General features: G+C 33.1%; 1 protein-coding gene across 2 annotated transcripts in view; it reads right to left on the reverse strand.

The window, feature by feature from the left end:
• Window positions 1-1924: 1924 nt before the first annotated feature.
• Window positions 1925-24485, reverse strand: part of LOC150108975 (transmembrane protein 114-like) — a 127159-nt gene continuing 104598 nt past the window's right edge. For both annotated transcript variants that reach the window (XM_090411182.1, XM_090411188.1), the window contains 3 exons: window positions 21407-21484; window positions 20864-21001; window positions 1925-8771 (listed from right to left, as the gene is read on the reverse strand). In XM_090411182.1, the coding sequence (XP_090267308.1) occupies window positions 8518-8771; window positions 20864-21001; window positions 21407-21484 (470 nt within the window). In that variant the 3' untranslated portion in view covers window positions 1925-8517. The remainder of the gene's footprint in view (window positions 8772-20863; window positions 21002-21406; window positions 21485-24485) is intronic.

The following is a 24485-nucleotide window of genomic DNA, read 5'->3' on the forward strand; positions in this document are numbered from 1 at the left end:
CTTAATCCTCTTTTGAGATTTTATATGACTGTCAATATAAATACATTTATTTTAAAATACAAATTCACATTGGAGGAAATATAAAAAACGTAAGAAATATGAGTAGAAATATACTCAAGCCAAAATCCTCGTATATACACTGCTTGAAAAAATATTAAAGTACACCATAATGTGATAAACAAACAGCCAAGATGCCTACATTAATAAGATGTAGGACCTCCTTTCGCTGCGATGATTGCAGCAATCCTATAGGACATACTTTCCACAAGAGTACGAAAGCGATCAATTGGAATTTTGGAACATTCTTCCTGTAGGCATGTAATGAGGTCCTGGACTGTTGTGGGGCAGATGTCTCTTGACCGACACTCCGGTTCGTCTCACAGATGTTCAATAGGGTTGAGATCAAGGCTCTGTGGAAGCCAGTCAAGTGTGGTAATGTTCATGTCCATAATACGTAGTTACAGTAGCAGCTTATGACACGGTGAATTGTCTTGAAGAAAGTCATTTCCATAAAAACGCCACAAAATGGTACCACAAACAGAGGTCCGAAACCAAACCAGGAAAAAATAGCCCCATGCCATCACACCGCCACCTCCGATTTTCATAGATGGGGTCAAGCACTCTGGTAAAAGACGTTCACAGGTCATCCACCACACCCATAGCCATCAATCTGCACAGTAGAGGGTATATCGTGATTCGTCGCTCCATAATACAGTTTTCCAAGCTTCTTCGTCCCTAAGTACATGCCCTTTTCACCACTGAAGACAACGCTGCATGTTGGCTCGGGTAATGTGGGATTTGCACATTTCGGTTCTATCATCGAAACCCATGAGTGAAGCTCGGTTTGAAATTCTTTTGTTCAGATTCGTCTTCCAGCCGATCCAGGAACTTCGCATTCAACGTGTGTTCAGCGCATTCAATATTTGAAAGTAGATTTAAATTCAGAATGCTTAAATCTATACTGAACATAGAAAGATTCACCTCGGAATTTACCTTGATCTAGATATCGAATCGGAAAATTCACCTAAATTATCTACAACGCAAACAATGGATAATGCAAACAAACTCTATCAATTTAGATCCTGCATGAATAAAACTACTTAATATAGAAAACGTTATGAAAAAACATATTAAGATACATACACTATATTAACGTATACATTCTGTGCAGAATATAAACAAAGTAGATTAATATCGCGACAGCAGAAAATGATAAACTAATCTATGAAAGAAAAAATATGCCAACTACACCCACCTTGTAATGATGATATGTAAACTACTAAAAGCAAAACGGATGCTAAAATTTTATGCTATTACTGTTATAATAGCCAACATTATAATAGCCAGAATCATATAGGAAACGAGAAGGCTACGAGTTAACACATACGAATAAGGCAATCACTAAGAAAAAGCAATTGGTAGCTTATACATTTTCTCAGATATTATGTTAAACCAACTCCCATTTAAAAACAGAAAACTTTCAAAACGATAGTAGCCTAAAATGGAACTTAACACGGCGTTAGTATGGTGGGGTGTCACAGACCCCAAAGATTTTAAATTGATAATTATGACCCCCCCCCACCTTACTAACGCAGGGTTAAAGGCGTACTATGATAGATCAGAGATATATACTATACTTACCTTAAAAAAAACTAACATGTACAGCCTAGCGACACATGATTTTCCATTTAGTAACATATAATCGAATTCGCGTGTGTGTGTGTGTGTGTGTGTGTGTGTGTGTGTGTGTGTGTGTGTGTGTGTGTGTGTGTGTGTGTGTGTGTGTGTGTGTGTGTGTGTGTGTGTGTGTGAATAGTTACATAGCTTAATAATCGTGGAAAGCGATACATCTTAACCAGAAATTCATTTCCAATGTAGTTGTTCATAATGATATTTTGAGTTAAAATAAGAAGACACAAAAATGTGAAAAAAGAGTAAAAACACACTTTAATAATAACAGTGAGAAGACGGGTCATTCAAAATCAGCAAAAAATACAACTGTGGTGGTGGTGGTGGCACTGCCTTATCACAACTGGTCACACATCAGTATATTTAGGAGGCAATGAAAATTTACCTAAAAATCGTAAGGATGCATAGATATTGTGATGAGTGGAGAAAGAGTCACAATCCTAAAATTAAAATGCTCGAATTTTTTCTCATAAGTTTAATGAGAAAAGTTATCATGCACATAACTGGTGATTGAATACATCTTAATAAGTGTTATACAAGTGATTAGGTCAACAAAAATCAATAAATAGGAATTACATTTTATATCTTGACAACTTCACACTTTGTTTTATGAATGAAAAGTTGCGAGTGGAAGATTTTGATAAAATTTTATTATTAGTAGTATAATTTAAAATATACATTAAAGTTGTATATGGATTAAACACTACTATTTTTTATATATTTACAATATATCGTATTGTTCTATTTTTTAAATTCCATATAATAGTCTAAAATTGCAACCATATAAGTGGAAACAATGAGTAATTCGACGCACGTTCTCAGTAACGAGAAATCAGTATCAAGATCACGAGTTACTCAGCTTCCATTGTTAAAATATATTTGTATATACAGAGTTCATAATTTATTGTTTTACAAACCAGCAGACGTTTGATGCTGTATTATAATGAATATTTCATCGTTTATATTTTACTCGCCACTTATATCAGATGATACATGATGCATCTCTATCTTTCTCTCTTATTTGATTGAATGCAATCATAACAAGAAAATCGTATTGAATTACAACTAATCTATTAATTAAATCAACTATATGAATGAAAATGTAAGTACTTATAGAGATATGAATTTTCATCCATACTGACAATTTGTTATGATTCAATGAATTACGATGCTTTTATTATTTACAATGGAATAACAAAATTAAGATTGTCTGCACTCTAAGGAGAACTATAAGTCTGGAGATAAAAAATAATAACTTATGAAAATGCAATAATAATGCTAATAAAAATGCAATAATTTGCATAGAAAAATATGCAAATAGAGATTCAAGAACGTATGTTGAATTAAACTGTAACAGATGCATCCGAAACATAATTAAGCACCAAATAATGTGTGTGAGGTATGTGTTGAAATAGGGACTCTTTCATATATAGTAAAGAACAAATAAAATAATCTTTACGGGGAAACGCATCTAGAAATAGACGAATTTAATAATGATAAGTATACAGACAAATCTATATGCTTACATTCAAAAGTGGGTTAAAACTTTTGTAATTGGGATGTAAGTCGATCCATCCATAATCTATTGATTATACATAGATCGTCTACTAGCAAAGAAAATAAGTGATCAAGTGAAAGATGAATATAATAGAAATACAACGGAAAAAAGAATATATTTACCCGCTGAGTATTGATCCATTACTGTGACGTATACGCATACAAAAAAGTGCCTTTCTCATAAATCATGAGCATATATGACAGAATAACAGCTCCAGCTAACAGAGTGACATGAAACTTAAGCGGGTGTGTCAAGTTTAATTCGAAATTCACAAGAAAGTAGCAAACGGAACCTCATGCATTATTCCATCAAGGATATGTTCTTAGATGAAGTTCTTTGAAAACCCAAAATTGCCCTAAAATCGGCTAACTGATACTTCGATAAAAACAAGAGAATCTTTAAACCTTGAATAGAAACAAACCGATGAGTTTGATGGAAGTGAGGCAGAACTATTTAATAATACAATAGCCTCTAATTGTTATACGCAATATATACTGTAACAATGACATGAAATGATAATCATAATTAAACAATGATTAGGACAATAATAATGAAACTATTATAGGACGAAGTATTCTCAATATAAAAATAAAATAAAAAAAAAACAACAACAAATAATTTGCCTTAATGAAAGAACTCTATACCATTATAAATGGCACATATGTCGTTATTACTGTCGGTTTTGCGATTATTACAGTGTCTTGTCTTTTGTTTTGCATACTAAGCTGTCTAAAATAATACTGTAAAGTTTGAAAAATGAAACGTTTTTAAATTTTTTGTAGAAGGGTTTTAGAAGGTTCTAAAAAAAGGGAGGGGGGCTGTACATATGCCTTCAAATATCCTGATGACGGAAGAAAATCAGTAATGGATTTAAACGATATGGTCATTACACTTCAAACAGGGGTCAGTAAATAGTTGACGTTATTTCGTTGATCCTTGCTAAATTAACTTTACAACTGTTCATATGGTGGAATACTTTTTCCTATTAACGGCATTGCCAGCAAGATTTTAAAAAAAATCGACGCTAGCTTTAATAAAAAAAAAAAATCGCTGTTAGCAGGAAATCTTTACTTCCATTTGCTAAGAAATACGCAATGTTTTGAGTACAGAATAGTGAAGAAATATTTTGGCACCAGTAAACGTATGGTGCCTATTTGACTCATTTCCCTGAGATCGAAATGAATTAGAAGTATTACAGAAAGTAAATTTCAAACAAGTCTAAATGATTTTATAATTTTATAATAGAAAATCATATAATATATGATCTTCCATATAAATTTAAGAAAAACAAACAAATAAATAAAATAATTGTAGAATCTAACTCTTGAGTTCTTTAAGGATGAGTATTAGAATTTTCGTTTTTTTTTTGTTTCAAAAATCCCATATATTGCATTCTTTGTATTTCCACGTTCTCAGAAAACTATAAAGTATACGCATTATATTTTAACACCAAACTTTACCACTCATCTGAAATATTTTTAAACATATAGATTGAAAACGCCGTTTGCTTTCAATAGTTTCAAGAGTTCTCAATAGATGGCAGCACGTGAGTATATTAAATGTCACAGCAGTTCAGAGTTCTACTTTTTAATTGAAGCCGAAGAAATACATGATTTTATAACACCCCGTAATCCATATTATTCAGAGACTTCTGTAACAGTTGACTCTAACCACCACACTTTGCTTTCAGTCATAATTAGGAAGAAAAAAACTCCCAATAAATTTTTATTAAAATTATACAAGTGTTACTGCATTGTATGCATTTTTTTTTTCGATTTCATTTTATTGATATTCAAGTCTTTGATGCATAGAACCTCTTTTAAGATAAATTCAAATTTGAGAATTTTGGCTGATAATCCTCAGAAACTTTGGCTGATAATCCTCAGATAATTTTATTTCCGAATTTTGCTGATGATCCTCAGAAGCGATACAAAAGATAATTTAGAATTAATTTCTAAATAAGGGAAAAGAAAGCACCTTCTATGAGTTTATGGGTCTAAATGTTCTAACTACTTGAAAATCGAATAATACAAGAATACTTCTGAACAGTCCTATTAGTTTTCGAGATAAACAAAGTACAATTAGTAAGTTCTGAAAAGCCATATACTAATGAACTGTTTGAGTCGAACTTGAACATGAAATTTGAAAAAAAAAATACATTCAGATATTTGCTGTGATGTATAAGATGGGCTTTTCAGTTCCAAAAGATCAACATCTACGTTATAAAAATACTGACGTTTTAGAACTCCTACATATATAATGAAAAAAAAAAAGGAAATTTAGAAAAGTCGAACTATTGAGAATAGGAAAGGCACTCGTATACCTGCATATGTATCAGAGTTTCATAAGTAATTTCAGTTTATTTTCCTACTGATATTATACGATAAAAGTAAGATGGGAATTACAAATATCAATCAGTTACATATTTCAGGATTAAACTATTTTGTATGAGAAAAACATCGTAGTATGAGGATACCAGTCAATATAATGGCACTTGTCGAAACACTGTAGCACGAGCTCACTCTATTTGGAATGACATCCTTTTATTAATGCTTGAATGATTAGTGTTTCTTGTTAAAATTATACTATTCTATGCAGTGTAGTATTTGAAATCATTATTCAAATCTCCTTAAAATTAATTATGCAAAGGCTATGGGAAATAAAATTATATATAATATTCTTATTCCTTCCTTCTCTTATTATTTTTGGTCACTTTTGTAGAATTACTGAGACACGAAAGAATATTGATGTTAATCGCATTCAAGTAAGTTTTACGACTGAGAATTTGGTCTCGTAAAACAACATGGCTTAATTAAATCAGTAGTTGAAGTATTAGGACGAAATCAGGTTTTCATTTTTAAACTGGTACAACTGATTTGGGAATATGAATGTTATGTGTGAAGGTCTTCGATTGCTCATTGAGATTTGATTGGTTCTAGTCGTGGACATAATCAACATGAATGCGATGCATCTATAGAGTATCCACAATAAACAGAATATAGCATAACGGTTTGCGAAATGTGTTGCAAAAATATTCGTTCATGAAGGAAAAAAAAAATAAACCGACGAATATTTTCTGTAATTTTGTTAGAAAAATCATTCAGATTTCTTTACTGGCTCAGATCACTCAGTAATTTAGATCATTTCATTGTAATGCATTAAATATTAGTTGTTTCTAACATAAACGAATCGCGTATTTTAAATGATTTTAAAATTCACGGTTCAAGGATCAAGAATTACTTCTAAAGCATTTTTAAGGCTTTAAAAGAAACAAACAGCTTTAAACAAACAGATTTTCCAACAATGCCTTTTAATAATGTTTGTTCAACAATAACTTTAGCATTATTCTTGAAATACATTATTTAACAATGTAATTCATTTTAAAATCTTTTTTTTTTTTTTCAGCATTGCTAATCTCGCAAAAGTTTATGCCAAATTCTTCCTTCTTTTTTATTTTTCGTTTTTTTTTTTTTTTGCAGTTACGTAATGATTAAAATTAATTCTGACAAATGTGCAGTGAGGAAAGTGTAACCGTATTAACTAAACGCATAATGTAATGTAGTAGTGATAGTGATATTAATGAGTATTCATAATTATGTAGTTAAATATCTTTAGTATGTTCATGAAAGTTAATATTTTCTGTAATTTAAATCAGTATATTTCAGACGTTTTTCAGAATTTCATTCATAAAATCAAGAAAGGTTTAAAAGTTGAGATAAAGAATGAAAAAAGAGCAATCTTGTTAAAAGGAAATGAGAATTTTAAAATGTCATAGGAAATGACTGAAACTATTTAGGGACCTGAAAACTCATTAGAATGCTTTACTTCAATAACCACCATTGCATACCATACTTGTTCTTGTACCGCTAAATGCAATGAGTCCTAACTCAAACCAATATTTTGATGTTATTATATCCTTAACCTACCTTATCGAAACTGGATAAATTAAAACTTTTCTAAAATATAAATATTAGTATATTATTTGAAACCACTTGAAAGAGAAAAAAAAAACATTATAACCTTGGTTGTTCCTTTTATTAGGTTATAAGGATTGAATAATCATTTCACATCTATTTCTTTGGTTCTTTCTCTTGAACTGATTTAGTTACACACAGAAAAGATAAACGAGTAACGTATGCCTGTTGTTGAAAAAATATTCAGTGAAATACTAAAGCAAGGACAATAATGAATGAATGAAGAGATCTTTAACAACAGTACTTAACTTCAGCAAATCAAAATATATTACCATAAGACAATTAATTTGTATTGTGTGGGAAGAAACGGCCCCCCCCCTACTATAAGAATTGAACTCACTCATCATTTTTTCATTTCCTTATTCGCGCATATGATGTTCCGCTACATATAAACGAACTACATGAACGCCACCTATGTAAGGCATCAAGAGATAGATAGAATAATGATGAAGTTAGTTACTATTTGAACGATATATTTAAAAATACTCTTGTACAGTCGAAAACTTTATATATAGAATGCACTTTTTGATAACTAGTATTGATCTAAGAAACGTGACGAAGATGAAGAAAAGTAGATGTATTATATGATTCTTAATGATTTCAAGGGCTATATTTCGCAAATATGACTTATAATAATAATAATGATATGTTAAAAACTACTGAAGCGTCATTTTTACCGTAGAGTAGGCATGGACCAAGATGTTTTCATTAGCACCATACATGGTCCTATCCCTGGTTAGGCTTAAGATGCCTTTAAAAAACGTTTCTTTTTCTAAGTATATTCTAACCTACATTACAAAGGCAAATAGTGACTTAAAATATAAGATGAAAACTTACTAAGTGAATATTTTGTGTAAGGTGCATAGCAAAAATGCATGAAGTTAAGCATTTATTAAGAAAAGAATGTAAGATCTCTTCCTTCGCAGTAAGCACTACTCCGGAAGTATTATTAGAGATGTAAATGGGCTTGTTATAATAATGTAATATATAGCGAGGCCTCCAATGCTCGCATTGTGCTTATTTGTATATGAAAAAGGCAAGTGATATTTTCTTGGTCTCATGAAATCGAAGCTAACGTAAGTGTTACCTGACATATCGGAATATGACTCGTGAGTGGTATGTGAAGAGGAGGAGGAGAAATTGACTAGGGATTTGTCTCTCTGTACTTCTCTTTTCGGCAGTGAACACTTAGCAAGGAGAATGGCTAGGAAAAGGATGGGCTGCCGCTTCTCCAACTGCATATACATTTTGGGGTTTGATTTAATTTCTCTGTGTCGCTTTATCTGTAGCCGTTCACTATATCCGTCCCAAGATGTTAGGTTGATCTTCTCTCTCGCGATACTCCGAACCAGCTTTATCGCCCTTCCGTTTTCTCGAAAAGAAGAGAAAAGCACTTCCGGTGATCACAAACACTACGAAGGTCATCCATGCTATGACAAAAGAGAAGCCGAAGGACCATTGGGAGCCTTTCGGATGACGTGCATGAAGGGCTTGTTCTTCGTACCTAACTGAATTTGTCAGCACTTCGATGACGACCAGAACTACGGCGGCTGCGAAGAAGGAAAAACAATGAAGGCGAGTTAGAAACATAAACACAATGCTAACTTGGATATAGTACTAGTAACCTAGAGAAAATATGGTTTATTCAAAATGAGGCCTCTTTTAATCTCTCATCGAGTAATTAAATAAATTACAAGGACTTTATAACGAATAACAATCATTATCTAAGAAAAGTGTTAATAATGAACAATAACATTACCTACCAGGAGTGCTAACAATTTATAACAATCATTATTTAACAAGGTAATAAAATATATAACAATCACGTGCTAACAATGTATGACAATCATTGTCTAACAAATGCGTTAACAATGAATAGCAACAATAACAGGAGTGCTAACAATTTATAACAGTCATTATCTAACAAGAATGCTCACAGTGATAGTCAAATAAAATGCTTTTTTTGAATAATTACATGATGAAATTACTTGAAATGATTATATGATGATTCAGTTTAACATCTATACAAAAAATTTGTACTAGTATTTCCTTCAACAGGATTTCCAAAAGTTTCGAAATATGGAGTAAACATTTTTTTTTAAATGTTACTAATTAGTAACTGAAAATTACATTTTTAATAAAATATCACATTGACTTCCTTTACCGCTGTATCGCAATTGGGAGAACGACCGTACACGCCTTTCGGTTGGAAAAGACCTGAGTTCGATTCTCGTCTTAACCAGAAAGATTTTTTTTCTCTTCAATTGAAGATGAGTTAGCCGATCTCATACGGGGGTAGCAGGTTTTTTCCTTCCGAAACTAGGGTTTTTCATCCCGCGTACAGGCAAATTCGACATCAGAACACACGCATTTTACAGAAAAAAATACTGTTAGTGGTGATGAACGATAGATGGCATTGGTTCTATTTGTATGTAGTAGGGGAATTAAGTAGTAGGAAAGACAGTGAGGCGTTTGTAGCGGAGTAAACCAGAGTTCCCTCCCGCGACGAGTCCTTCGACTCCTTGGAGGTGTCACGTAATAATAATTAACAATAATTATTATTTTCCAACATTGGATTTATTGTACTTTTTGATAAGTGTACTCATGATTGTGCCAATGATTGTGCAAAATAATGATTGTCCCATGACTTAAAAATTAGAAAAGAGAATTAAGATTATCCTTAATTCGCTTCTTTAATTACTGATTATTAATTAGAAGACCGATTGTATGCATGTTCCATAATCCATATAAATATAGATTATAGGACATGCATGTAATCGGTGCAGTCTTTTATTCTGGAATGGCGACTGAGAAAAGTTATTTGTATATATGGCACTTATTCTGCAAGGATGTCTGGAGGTGTATATGTAATACGTTACATAGTGACACCTAGCGACAAGAAAGCAATTACCGTTCCTTTTCCGCCCATTTAATGGATATCAAAGTTTCAACGTGATCAAAAGTGTAGAATAACCTACGTCACTTGGGGGGGGGGAGAAGTTTTGTGTTTAGTTTGGGAAAAGTATAAAGAGAAAAAAATCTTACTTTGTAAAGAGATATAATTTTAAGGCTTACGTATCTATAGATAATTTTTTTTCGACTAAGAATGAGAAGCTGATCATTGCATACAGGTGGCGAAAGATGTCAGTTCAGTCCTCTGGACGGTATCCATAAATAGTTGCCGGGGATAAGCGAATCAAGGCCGAACGTCTGAAGCCAATAGGTATCTATGTTTGTGAAGTGCTACTGTTCAGGCAGCGGCAAAACGTTACGGGAAGAGAATATAGCGTGCTCCTCAGGAAGTCGAAACCTTGACATTATCGTTCGACCAGCTTCGGTCATATTGATTAGGAAATATTCCTTATCGAAGGAAACAAACAGGTAGGTCTTTTGAACACACACACACACACACACACACACACACACACACACACACACACACACACACACACACACACACACACACACACACACACACACACACACACACACACACACACACACACACACACACACACACACACACAGTGCCGTCATAATCATAATGGAATTCTATCAATGGCTGGAAGAACACTTCTGATCGATTTTCTGACGTAATTATTATGTTAGCAGAGGAAATAGAGAGAGAGAGAGAAACATCTGGTTTTAAGTGGCTCAAAACAGGTAATTTTACCTTAGTATGCGCGTAATGCGCAGACAATGTAGACGACATATCACTCGCCGTCGCTTGGCGACAGTCAATTATTTGCCTTAATTCACGAGTTGTTTGGGGAGAGGAAGGATGATGAACACAAATCAGGGAATATGAGACTCTCAAAGTCTCGAGTAATTTCTCTTCTGAACTCTTAGATGAGCTATTTGTTCAGAACTTCGCTTAAAGGAACTAATTCAGATCCTCCCCCCCCCCCCCCCCACTACTCTCTCTGGTGAAACTTTAATAGCAGAAGGTCGTTCGAGTCTCCACTGATAAAACAACAGAATTTCTAATCAAGCAGTAAAAGCCATTAGTTTATTACCTTGCTCTTTTAGTAGTTAGATCAATTCTGCATTAGTATACGGGAATCCCAAAGGAAATCTAGATACGAGACGTGTTAAAACTTAGTTTTAATAAACGAAAATTACAATAAAATGATAAACATTAAAGTAAGAACGATAAAGATTAAAGATTATTTGTAAGGAATTTCAGATTATGGGTGATGATTTTCTTGTTTGACACTGTCATAGGGTATCGTCGTACCTGCATACGTAACGGAGGATTGTTATTCCAAGAATGTTGACAAGTACTCTGATTTATTGCCTGTGTCACTAGCCTGAAGTGTTCCTGAGGTCAAGGTTCTTTATCGCCGAGACATATACATGTGCTCCTCTGTGCATACCCCACAGCATTTACTATCTATCTATTATTATGTACAATAATTAATATGATAATTAATTATAATTAATTCATTGTTATATCTAGTAATTGTTATATCTAGAAAGGATCAAACACATCGGAATTTTGTTCATCTCAAAAAAAGTCAGAGGTTAATCTTAATAGAAATTAACAAAATTCCGATGTGTGTCAGAACAAATATTAATCCTATACAAGTTCAATGTATCATTAGTGTGATTAACATACACTACCAAAAAAGGGACTGTAGAAGCCTAAAACATTTGTTACCTACGGTACACTTTACTCCTTTTGTAGCGTTTACTAATTCATCGCATCCTTCTACCACACTTTTAATTTCTGGGGATTATTCACTTATCTGAAATCTATTATTTCAAAACTTTCTAAATCGATGAAATCAATCAGAAACGGAATTCCCATATGATAGTGTAATCACCGACGGTTTTCTTTAGACGCGTATTCGTAAAAATTACCATCTGTAAGTAGCATATTAGTAATTTGTTCATTATATTTCTCGTTCATATTGATTCCCAGTTTCCAATACACATTTTCAACTTGTTTTACTCTGAAGAAGTAGCTCATTTATTCTCATGATAATACCCACGCAAGAATAGCCAATAACACAGTACTGTACAAAACTGGTGGTTCACTCCTATTATTGTTTGACAACAATGAAAATGATTATCTTTTAAAGTAAAATGAAAACGTTGGTCATTTCGAACATGCAAGCTATCTTTTGTTCTGTTGACAACAATACAAACCAGTAATACAGGACTTTTATCACAGAGATATTGTGAATGAGGCAGCACTTTCTATTCTTCGATATTCGTTTGCTTTTCGCGTGTCTGTGTAATATTTAATACAGTTATTAATGCCACTATTGATTCGTAACTTTTCTAGTAAAGATAATGCTCCAATTAACAAAGCCAATAAAAGCCTTCCCGATTGTAAAGTTGTTTGTAATAATAATTATTATTAATATTATTTTCGGTCTATTAATTACAGCTAGAAAATCCCCAACCATTCTTAGAATGTTTTGGATTCCGGAAATTAAGTAGCTTAGTGTTATATCTACTAAATGGTTATTTTTAAAAGCCTAAATATGCTTCTGTAGGTTTAAAAAAAAATTATTTACATTTTCTTCCAAGGAGTTAAAGGGACTTTTCCATTTATTTTTCCGCAGAGCATCAAATAATACTGGAGAAGAGTAATACATGATATCTGTAGTGCTATTGGTACAAGACGATAATTGTAGTGGCAGGATTTCACCGAGGAACTAAAACCTTGTTAGCCGATTTCACCTGAAGTGTGAATCGGCTAACAAGATTTTAGTTCCTTCGCTGATAATCCTTCAAGTATAATTACCGGATTATGTAGCAATAACAAAGCAATTTTATGCGTATACATACCCTAGAATGAATATGATTTTTCCAATAAATAGATGGACTAAGAACCTAACTAACACATTCGAATAACCAGTAGATAAAAAATATTTCTCGGTAGTTAAAGTTTTCACTTGTCTTGCACAAACTTTATATTTAACCAAAGGTAAATTGCTAACAGAGTGAAGTAAAGCTATTAACTTTTTTTTGTTTCTCTGAAAACCAAGACCGCCAAAATCAATCAACCAAAATAATAAGAAATTAAACACAAACTGAGGTTCAGATTTAATGGAAATTATGCAAAATATAAAGACATCAATGATGAAAAATAAACGAAGATTTGAAGAGGCAGACTGCAATTATTTTGCGAAAGAATCAAAGGAGAAATGATTAGAGTTTAAGGAACGAGGCACTTAATTGATTTCAAAATAACAAGAGAGAGAGAGAGAGAGAGAATGGGTAAATGAATTTGTAAATTATCTGCCTCATTGAACGTTGGTAGTAAAACTGACAAACATTTTATCCCTCCAACGAAGATAAACAACAAAAAATGTAAACGAATTGTAAAGCAGATAAAAACCCAAATTCCCAAGGTAGAATATAATTGAGATACTAAAAGAAGCACGCACATCAAAAGCACACATTTTAATGAATTCTTGCGAGAAAACTTTAACTGAGAATACTTTTTTCTATGCGAGTTAATTTATTTAGAAAAAAGAATTCGTGCGTAAAAGGTGAAGAATGTAAAGATTGTAGATTTTTGTCATAGGACAAATTGGCTTAATATAAAAATTATTTGCTGATTTTTTTAAAATTTACATCTAAGTAATATCGTATAGTGAAATTATTATAAAGTCAGATTTTAAAGAGACAATTTAAGACCATTAAGTGTGTTACGACCATTTACTTCTCTTAACATATTTTAAAATGATGGCATTTTAAAATATCATGGTAAGAATTTTAAAATTAAGAAATGTTTTAAAATGATCGCACTGAGAATATAAGTGATTAACACATATAATATTCAGCATTTATAGCCTTAGTTGCTTCTGCGTTAATTTTTTATGAAACCAAATCTATGTGATTAGGGATTTACATACAAAATATTATCCATCTCATTTTATGAGATTTGTGGCTTATATCGTAGAAAAATATTATCGCAATATTAGAAATTTTTCCTATCGTTATTTTATGTTTTCTTGCAATCAAAAAGAAATATAAAGTGAAAGTTATTTAGGAAATAATCCAAACATTTTCAAATATATAAATATTAAACCTCAAATGTTGCACTCATAACGGCTAGCATTAAAAGCATACACAGCTTAAGTCTTATACGTAGGGAAATACGATTACAGCGCTGAATCTTCCTGATAATACAGTTATGTCTGGAGTTTGATCGGCTGAAGGAAATCTGTTATTTTTCCAGATCACGAAAGCTGGAGTTTTCCCGTACATCGCGTTCTGATCTCAATCATCGCCCATGTGTTTTTGCTATCCATAACCCGGACAGAGTTGTTTGTGTGTCATTGGAAAAATTTTATAAGTCTGAGCTGTGACGCAGGTGGGGATAAATAAATAAGCAATACTTCCGCCAAGTGCAGGGCTTCGGTTTCCGATTGTGTTGCCAGGTAACGCGACAGTTGCTATAAATAAACCAGAATGATTAGGTGAAAACCTGAAAAGCTATACGGCTAGCGTGAGGAAAGCTACCGCTATCATCTTTCGTTCATGACAAAAGTGGATCGCTCGGTAATTACAGTTTTCTCTATCATGAGATATCGCGATCCTCTCGCGAACATGCTGGAACACGTGAATAAAAAAGAAGAAAAAAAAAGAAATGAGAAAGGAACCGTTATGATTGCAATAACACACACACGGGGGATTTCTTTCTGTGTTAAAATAATTCCAGTTTTGAATCGTCTATCAATTAATCTCTAATATGCTGTAAAACAGTGACAGGTGGAATAAGGATTAGGAACTTCGAATGTTATTTTCGATTTTATGAAAATATCTACGATTAGATATTAAGTGATAGTTATCAGAACTATAGTTATTGCTATGGCAACATAACATATGTCCGAAATGATATTGAGAATGCTATGCTGATGACCAGCACAGCATTCTATGCTGCTGGTCATCAGCACAGACTCATCAGCACAATGCTGCGCTGATGACCACCTCTACTTCCTCCAACCCATAAAATTTATACACAGTTCACTGGAGTAATCATAGCGGTGGCAAAAAAGATACATCCCTCGAGGCTACCGAAAATAATATGTGCCCGGATGGACTAACGAAAGCGAATCCCTGTATCGGCAATTCCTTGAGAGTAAGGATCCTAAGATAGGCGAAGTACTGCTTCATAGTCTTAATGCTGCTCGAAGGGAAAAGTGGACCCAATTATCTGAGAACACAGACTTTAAACACTCTAGCAGAAAAGCCGTCGCTACTCAAGAAGCACGGCCCAAGCCCCTTTATACCGAAAAACTCTTCCCCTGTCGACTCAATCAGGTAACTGCTCGTATTGTTTCTAAAACTCCTATAGACAAAGAACATACTAGAGTGGTAAAACGTGAATTATGAATTACGAAGGCTGTAATTCAAAAGAACGTACATTTTTCCTTGCCTTTTTCTTCTGAGGAAATAGCGCTTCAAAACGTCAAAACAAGGAAAGCCCCTGGATTCGATAATATTCATAATGAATTCCTGATACATTGTAGACCTTATGTTAGATTGTGGTTGGCCAAATTCTTTAGCGACGTACTTGAAAGTGGTTGCGTCCTCAGGGAATTTAAAAGGACAAAAATCGCTGTGCTAAAACCCAATAAGCCAGCAGACAGAAGTGAAAGCTATCGCCCGATAGCCCTTTTAAGAGCAACCTACAAACTGCTGGAGAGATTGATTCTGAATAGGATCAGTGGGAGAATTTTGGAATGTGTTCTAATAGAACAAATAGGGTTCAGAAGAGATCGTAGCTGCACAGATAAGGTCCGTAGCTTAGGAACTTACATTGAAGCAGGGGTTCAAAGAAGGTTGAAGACTACTGCAGTCTTTGTTGACTTGACAGCGGCCTACGATACTGTCTGGAAGTTACAAATTCCTTAAGATTATCCCCTGTAAAACACTGGGCCACCTCATAAACAAATTATTATGTGATCGATATTTCAGAGTGGTAAAATGGGGGAAGTATCAGTAAACAGAGAGTGCTTAAAAATGGGCTATCACAGGGCTCGATGCTAGCACCACTACTTTTCAGTCTTTACATCGCAGACATCCCTGATACAGTCAGTAGAAAGTTTGCTTATGCAGGTGATTTACCTTTGGTAATCAGTGATAAAAATATAGAAAGAACTGAAGAAATATTGATAAATGAGATGTCAGCCTTATGGCAGTTCTATAACAAATGGAGATTAACCAAATCCTGGTAAAACTGAATGTTCTTGTTTTCACCTTAATAACAGGCTTGCAAATCAAAAACCAGAGATATATGTTGATGGGACATTAATCTCGTTTAATCCGACACTTAAATACTTGGGGATAACTAACCTTGGATAGACCTCTGTCATATAAACAACATATTATTAATATCGCTGCTAAAGTACGTACTAGAAATAATATAGTTTAGAAGCTCTGCGGTACTACATGGGGCTCAAGCGCCACAATTCTGCGGTGCACCGCTTTGGAACTGGTCTACAGTGCAGCTGAGTATATGCTACCAAATCAACAAATTAGATGATCAACTTAATCTCACTATGCCCTTAATAAAAAAAATAAATCTTAAACCAAAACCTCGCAATACATGAGTTTATTCCAGATGCTTTATCTGATAGATAAAAATCCAGAAGACCTGCCATTAAAACCAGTAATCTTCTCAGTCAGAATGTCAGCTTGATGAATAAGTGGGATGCGCTGTGGACTCGAACAGTATCACCTGAAGTCAGTAGCTACATAAATATTCTTCAAAAACCATCTGGATTTGACTTGCCCAGGAATATATGGAAGACTGCTAAGAGGATCCGTGGTGTATGCGGAGACTTACTATCAAAATGGGGAAAGATACCGAATCCCACTCCCTTTTGGAGCCGAGACCAAAACCATTCGTCATATAGTTCAGGAATGTAAGTTAACGGTATATCCAGGCGACCTAAAGGACATTTTTGACCCATCCCCAGAGGCGATCAAGTACATTAAAAATCTAAATGTAAAAATATGACTAAATCTTTTGCTTGATACTTGTCAGATATTTAATAACTGTATTTTATCTGTATTTTATGTTTTACTCCTTATAATTTTATATATTGTATCTTATCTATATTCATCTATATTTTATTTTATTTCCTTTTAACCATGTGTATATGCCATACGATGAATGAATGAATAAGAGCTATTGAATAACGGTATATAATTACGTATCCGAATGCGATAAATATGGCCTCTCCCTCTGCATTCTGGGATGCATGTTTGTTTATATTTTCACTTCCTAAACAGTCATTCTTATGACGTGGTGAAAGCTACAGTTGAATACACCAGTTATCTAGAGAGATACGCCCTTCCGCAGTCCTTTCAAATGCATCAATATTGAAGCGGCTTGGTTAAATATACCGTTTGTTTGCGAAAATCTCCCAGGAGAGGTCTCCCAATTATTGTCATTGCATGCATTACGTTCGGTATTTATGAGATACAATTTCTTTAGCCTTTAATTAAGGATACCTTAGACTTATTTATAATCTTGAATTAACAGGGGAATGTTGAATTAACATGGGAAATACGGGAATTAACATTCTCTTATTTCCCAATGTTATGGAAATAACATTGGGAAATAAGAGAATTTTCTTGTATGTTTCATGTATGAAAGTTCAAGCGTTTCAGGGGTTTCAATCTTTAAATCATTCGTTCTCAACTTTTTTGGATCATGCCACACCTCAACGTCTCAAAGACTTTGATGGCCCCTCTAGCATAATAGTTAACCAAATTCTGAAAAGTATAATAACAATAATAATAGGTACTTCAAATAAAAAACGAACATAAGTAAAACTATTTTTTATTTGACTTTCTTCAATGAATATAACTTTTATATTACGCTTTGTATATTATAAAACATAAATCGAACTCAACTCGGTAAAATAAAATCAATGTTAACGTGATCCTTCAGCTTGATGTCTTATCTCAAATGAGTTTTTATTTGAGGTACTAATTTAGTCATTTTCAATCTCAAATCCTCATGGTTTGTGATATCCAGACGATTTTTTTTTTAAGTAAAAAGTCATTTACAGCACTAAAACCACATTCAACTAAATATGACGACGGGAAGGGCAACAGTGATTTTCGTGCAAAACTAGTTGAATTTGGATATTTTGTTTCTGTCTCGTCACAAAGTCATGCAATTGTTCCTTTTATGTTGAATAAAGTCAAATAGACTCATCATTTTGCATTTCTGAGAGTTCTTGATACTGCATGGTCATCACAGTTAAGTCCACTAGCATTGGCTAAGTTATCCGAGATGAAAAATCTTTTAAATCAGTAAATCTGTCATTTAAATCGCGAGCCATTTTTCTCAGTTGTATGTGTTATTGATAAATAACACATACAACTGATGTATGTGTTATTTATCACATACAACTGATGTATGTGATAAATAACACATACATCAGTTGCTGTAAGTGTTATTTATCAATAACACATACAGCAACATCAGTTACCTCACACTTATTTAGCCAACAAAATTGGTCAAATATTTTGGCTGAAACATTCTTTTGACATAATTGCAGAAATGCAATGAAGGCAAATATCTTAGCCCTTGCATCAACATGGATCTTATTTGCTCCTTACAGTTGCTGAATAAGCAACTGTAACAGCAATATATTCAGCATTTCAAAGATATCTTTCAAATAACTCACAAATGCTTGACCATCAACTGTTTATACGAGTTTCATTTCAGATTTTTGTCATTCAAAAACTCACTAAGAATATCAAGTAGTTCCATGAATCTTCTCAGGCAATTCCTCTGTGACAGCTTCACACTGAGGTGAGAAGCAATAGTCTTATTTGGTCAGCAGTTTTATCCTTACAAAATTGTTTGAAGAGAAACTCATATTTGTCATTAGCTTTAATAGTGTTGTTACATTTTATAACTGAATTCAATATCTCATTTGTAATAGGTGAAAGTTTTTTGGAAACTAAATTTTCTCTGTGAATAACACAATGCACAAGACATCTCAGGATTCTCATCCTTCATTAATTTTAAACAATCACGTTTCTTGCCCATCATAACAGGAGCACCATCTTTAGCACAAGATGTAATATTTTTCATTGATATTTGAGTTTATCTAATACTTTTTGAGTTTATTGTATATATCAGCGGCAGTAATCGTGGTTTTCAATACTTCACAGAACAACATCTCTTCAGTAAATTCACCATTGTCAATATATCTTACATAGGCCATCAATTCTGTCTCTTACAGTTGATTCATCCATCTGTATTGAGAATTTAATTTCCTTGATCTCAACTTTTCAATAAGTTGTGTTTTCACATCTTTAGCTATCTCATCTATTCTTTGGCTGACTTATATATATATATATATAAGTGTTATAGCTCAGTGGCATTCCTTTGACATCTTTGTCATCTTTATCCAGAACTCTTTTGAGAAACGTTAATATTGCTGACTTAATTAAATCCTCCTATAGTATGATTTTTTCCTGATTTAGCTATGAGCAGAGAAATTTCATAACTAGCTTCAAGAGTGCGATTTTGGGTAGCAGTTCGAAGAGAGAAAACAATGAATCTATTGTTGATCTTTTCTCAAACTTCTCCATTAGAGACTTAAGTTGATTCAAATCATAGTTCATCCAGACGACTTTTTTCATTGATTCGTTTGGTCAAACAGTGTTTGCACAAACACTGTTTGACAAAGCAGTGTTTATGCAAAGAGCAGTTTATCCTGAGTAACGACAAAGGGCAGTTTATCCTGAGTGACTCAGGACAGTTTATCCTGAGTGACTCAGGACAGTTTATCTTGAGTAACGGGTATGAAACCGAACTTCAAACTTATGGGAATAACTGAGGACTTTTTTTTCTTGCTTGCATTACTCTTATGCATGTGGTTAGCAACTGAAAGGGAAAAAATAGCTTTATAAAGTATACTGTACACATGTATGGATTATACGAGGAAATTAATGGCGTATAACATGTATTTATACTATCAAAACACATATAATAAATAAAAGGGTTAAAATAATAAAAAAGTAAAATCTTAAGTCTACCATCACAAGCAGAGAAAAAGAAACAACGAAATATAATAGATTATGTTTATTTTTTCAACCATCAAACGAACTTAATACAATTATGACAAAGTGTTCATTTTATTTAAATTGATAGTAGCGCAACTTTTGGGTAACCAGAAAACTAACAACATGTAAAAATGTTACATAAAAACACTCGATAGCATAGAAAACATTGACAATACATTAAAAATTAAACAAAACACCCCTTGTTGTTTCTACAAGAAAAACTGCACAAAGTTAAATTGGTACTGTTTACTTTTCAGAAGTGACAGATGCTCTGATCTAACCTTAACACACTTACGCCGCCAACTATTTATGTTGACTGCTGTATTAGTGTTGCCAGCTTTTTTTCTAGGAAAGTTCGGTTTGCAATATCGATAATTTATCGCCGATAATGGTGATTTTTTGACTATATCGGTGATAAGGTGACGAATGCAACATCGTTTTCTAGTTGCCCCCAAACAATCAAATTCTCCTACATTGGGGGAATTTGATTATTTGGGGGCATTATTTGGGAAATCTCATCGGTGGTAGTAACAGTTATTTAAATAACGATTATTTAAAAAATTAAAAATGAAGTGTTTCTTACCTGTTATGAAATGAACTATGCCTGCCAGTCTCTTAAACATATACCTGGGTTCTTTAAACGTATACACACTAAAACCAATTCCCATCACCATCAGACAGAAACTAATAATAGAAAAGGCCGCTTCTGTCCTCGTATAGTCTAAAAAATAAATATTAGTTATTTGTATAATACGATATTCACCATTTTCATCAAACATTACAAATATTATGTTATATTTGTTATATAAATCTGTCGGAAAAGTGAGGTACTCGTTACACGTTTGAAATAAGCTATACATCTTTAAAAACGTATGCAGATTTTCTATGCATCTTCAAAAATTTAAAGATGCATAGAAATTTTCTATGCATCTTTAAAAACGTATCTGTAGATTTTGCTAAATGATTGCTTATGTCTCTTAAAGCTGATTATGTGTGATGTTGCTTTGCACCTCGTGATGTTAAATATAATAATTGAAGATTTACATAAAATGTTTTTTCATTTGACAAATAAAAATACAATAATAATTATAAAATAGATAATGTGAGATAACGAATAATATCTCACCTAGAAACGTTCTGTCTACCTCTGGATTACCTTCTAATTCTTCATCTGTAGGAAACATCCATAAATTTCGACACAATGCTGGAAGGTATCAAAAGAGAGAGAGAGAGGTTAGGAACAGCTTCAGTGAGATTTGAAGATAAACGATATGCTTATTCTAATTAAGAAAAGACATTTTTTTTATCATACTTAAGATTTTTCTTATTTTTAAAGATCAGTAAATTCTTTAGAATTTAAACAAGTCAGCAATTACAAAACGTTTGAAATAAAGCATCACAATGTTGCAAATATAAATAAATAAAACAAAAAGAAAACGTAAATAATTAAAGAATGAAACAGAATCTAGAATCTCTACAGCTTTTTAGTCTAATACAGTGAGCTGTCCTTTTTTTTTCTAGCCTTTACTTTTTCTTTGGCCCTTTTTTTTGTCCTTGCAGCTTGATAAACTTTTTTTGCAAGTGTTGCTAGGTGATGGTGGCGAAAATACAATCGACAACTGCTGCCGTCTCTTTTACCCAATCCTAGCTACTGTTCTATATGAATGCACTGATGTGCGTTTCAGTCATTTTTACTCTGAGGTAAGAAATTAAAAACCCCAATTGCTTGAAGATGTTAAACGTGGATCGTCTATTCTGAAGATTAAGTACCCTACGAAAGTGGCTTATAAAGCCTAGAAGAGGTTCCTCTAGTGAATAACTAGAATCAAAAATTTAAATCGTTCGTGCGCTGATATTTTAAGCGCTCGTAAAAGTGGATTTTCGTAGCCATGATGAGTATACTCTAATTGGGATGAAAAACCCGATTTTCTGAAAGTGCCTTGTTACTGTATGAGACCAACTAACTCACCTTCAAACAAGAAGTCTAGACAAAGATTCTTCGCATCCTGCAAGATTCAAACTCAGGTCTTTCAAACCGCACGGCATCGTCGAAACCGACTTAGCTACGAAAGCTCTAACTTTAATTACAAATACGTGTTTAAATGAATTCAGTTCTAACCAGGTTTTCGTTTTTAAGGATTTTTTTCTGTCTTCACACTGTATAAAAGTGAATTTTCTTTTTAAAAAATATCCTATTTCCTATTTCTGCTTCTTCTTCTTCTTCTTGAGTCTCAGAATATGTCCGATCCAGTTTCCCTCGCTTCTTTTTATCCTCCTTAACAGACTTTCTTCTTCTACTCTTTTTAAGACCTCTTCATTATTTCTGCTACTTTACAATAAATAACACAAACACATCTAGCTATTCCAGTCATATGAAAAAGATATAAATGAAGAAATAATTAAATAAAATGAATAAACCTGCCGCAAGTTTGTACCAGTAATGCATTAAGATAAATACATTCTTAGATCGTAAAATACAACATAAAAGAACCTGACAGAATACAGTACGGGAAAAATCTATACTTGGTTACATTAGTTATAATTGTAAAGGTTTCTCTATTAGTTATAATAAAGAAATCATACTAGAAAAATATTTCTGTAAGAGTTCTAACATTGGCAGATACAGAAAGTGACACCGAGTCAGAACTTTCAAACATGAAACTAGAAGAGACATGAAAAAAATAAATTAAAACACCATACACGGAGAAAAGCAAACTATAATGGAATTACTTCAGGAAAAAAGAATGAGGAAACCTATACTGGTGTGTTAGATAAACCGTAAAGCGTAGAAAACAAAAACAAAAAACAGTGGCTTTTAAGAAAAATGGATGGCTCTTAAAGATATTGTTCTCGAAGCAAACAAGCATTAGCAGAAAAATCAATTAGTGCAAAAACTAGAGGGACACCATCTAAGAGGGGCACCACGGTATAAAGAAGAGGTAAAAATTCTTTCATAGCGAAAGAAAAGAAGCTGATACCTGTAAGATAGATACAATAACATGAGCTGCCATAATAAGGAAAATTAAATAGAAATACTGGAATAACTGTTCCATGGAGTTAGAACATTATTTTTGTGGTACTCAAAGAAGTATCTGAAAAAACGAACATGTGTTGGACTGATAAATAAAATATTATTTTCAAAATTTATACAACATTAAAAAAATATAATGGTGTCTATGAAAAAGGAAGAACATTTTCTTTCTTCTGTTCTGTTCTTCTTTTTGTTCAAAAGTTCTGTTCTTTTTCTTCTATGAAGAAGAACAGAACTTTTTAAATAACAGATAATAATAGAAGACAATTAGAAAAATAGAAAATAGCCTTAGAAATAAAGGAAAGATAACGAAACACATTGACAAGGTAAAATATTTAGCAACAGAACCAAATATTGCATCAAGCAAAATGCCACGCAAGAAAACATGCAATAAAAGCTAATACAATATCCAGATTCCTCAAACGACTTCTATGGAAGAGTACGAACGGAGTAAAGAAACATAAAATAAGAATCTACTAAGTAGTTGTGAGACCAGTACTAAAATATGCAATACAAGAATACGCAGAAACTACGCAAAAAATTGAACAATGAAATCATTGAGATGAAAACATTAAGAAACATTTATGGGTGTAATAATATGAAATTAGGAACTTTCGAATCAGAGACAATTTTAAAGCACTGTCACTGCATGACTGGACCCAAAATGAAAAGAATGGAAGCATCATATAGAAATAATGTTGAATAACATATGGACAAGGAAAATAAAGAACAGGATACCAAAGGTGAAAAGAAGAAGCAGACGAAATGCAAAGAAGATGACTAGACGGTCTTGATGCCAGCAGCACTACAAGCAAGTAGTCTTAGTAGTCAAAGAAAAAGAAGGAAAAACCAATCAGTATTTTTCTTCTTCTTCATGATTTGCTTAGACGTTTGATATAAGTGACTTACGACCACTATCTAATTAAAACGTTCATCGAACTTACTTCAGCAACCCATAGGCCAGCATGTTATTGTTCCCATCAAGACACAGGGCAAAAAAATTCCCAGAGAATTTCGGAAGGAACATGATATCTTGCATTGCACAAAGAATATACAATAGCAGGATAAAATGACGGCAACGTTTATGAATGTTGTTTGAAAGAAGCTGCTGAAAATACATGCTTATACACTCATAGGAGTCGACAAAGAAAAATCCAAACAAGCGATTAGTGAC

This window comes from Typopeltis vanoorti, chromosome 2 (assembly GCF_054136105.1).
Source record: "Typopeltis vanoorti isolate ZY-2024b chromosome 2, IOZ_Tvanoo_1.0, whole genome shotgun sequence".
NCBI lineage: Eukaryota > Metazoa > Arthropoda > Arachnida > Uropygi > Thelyphonidae > Typopeltis > Typopeltis vanoorti.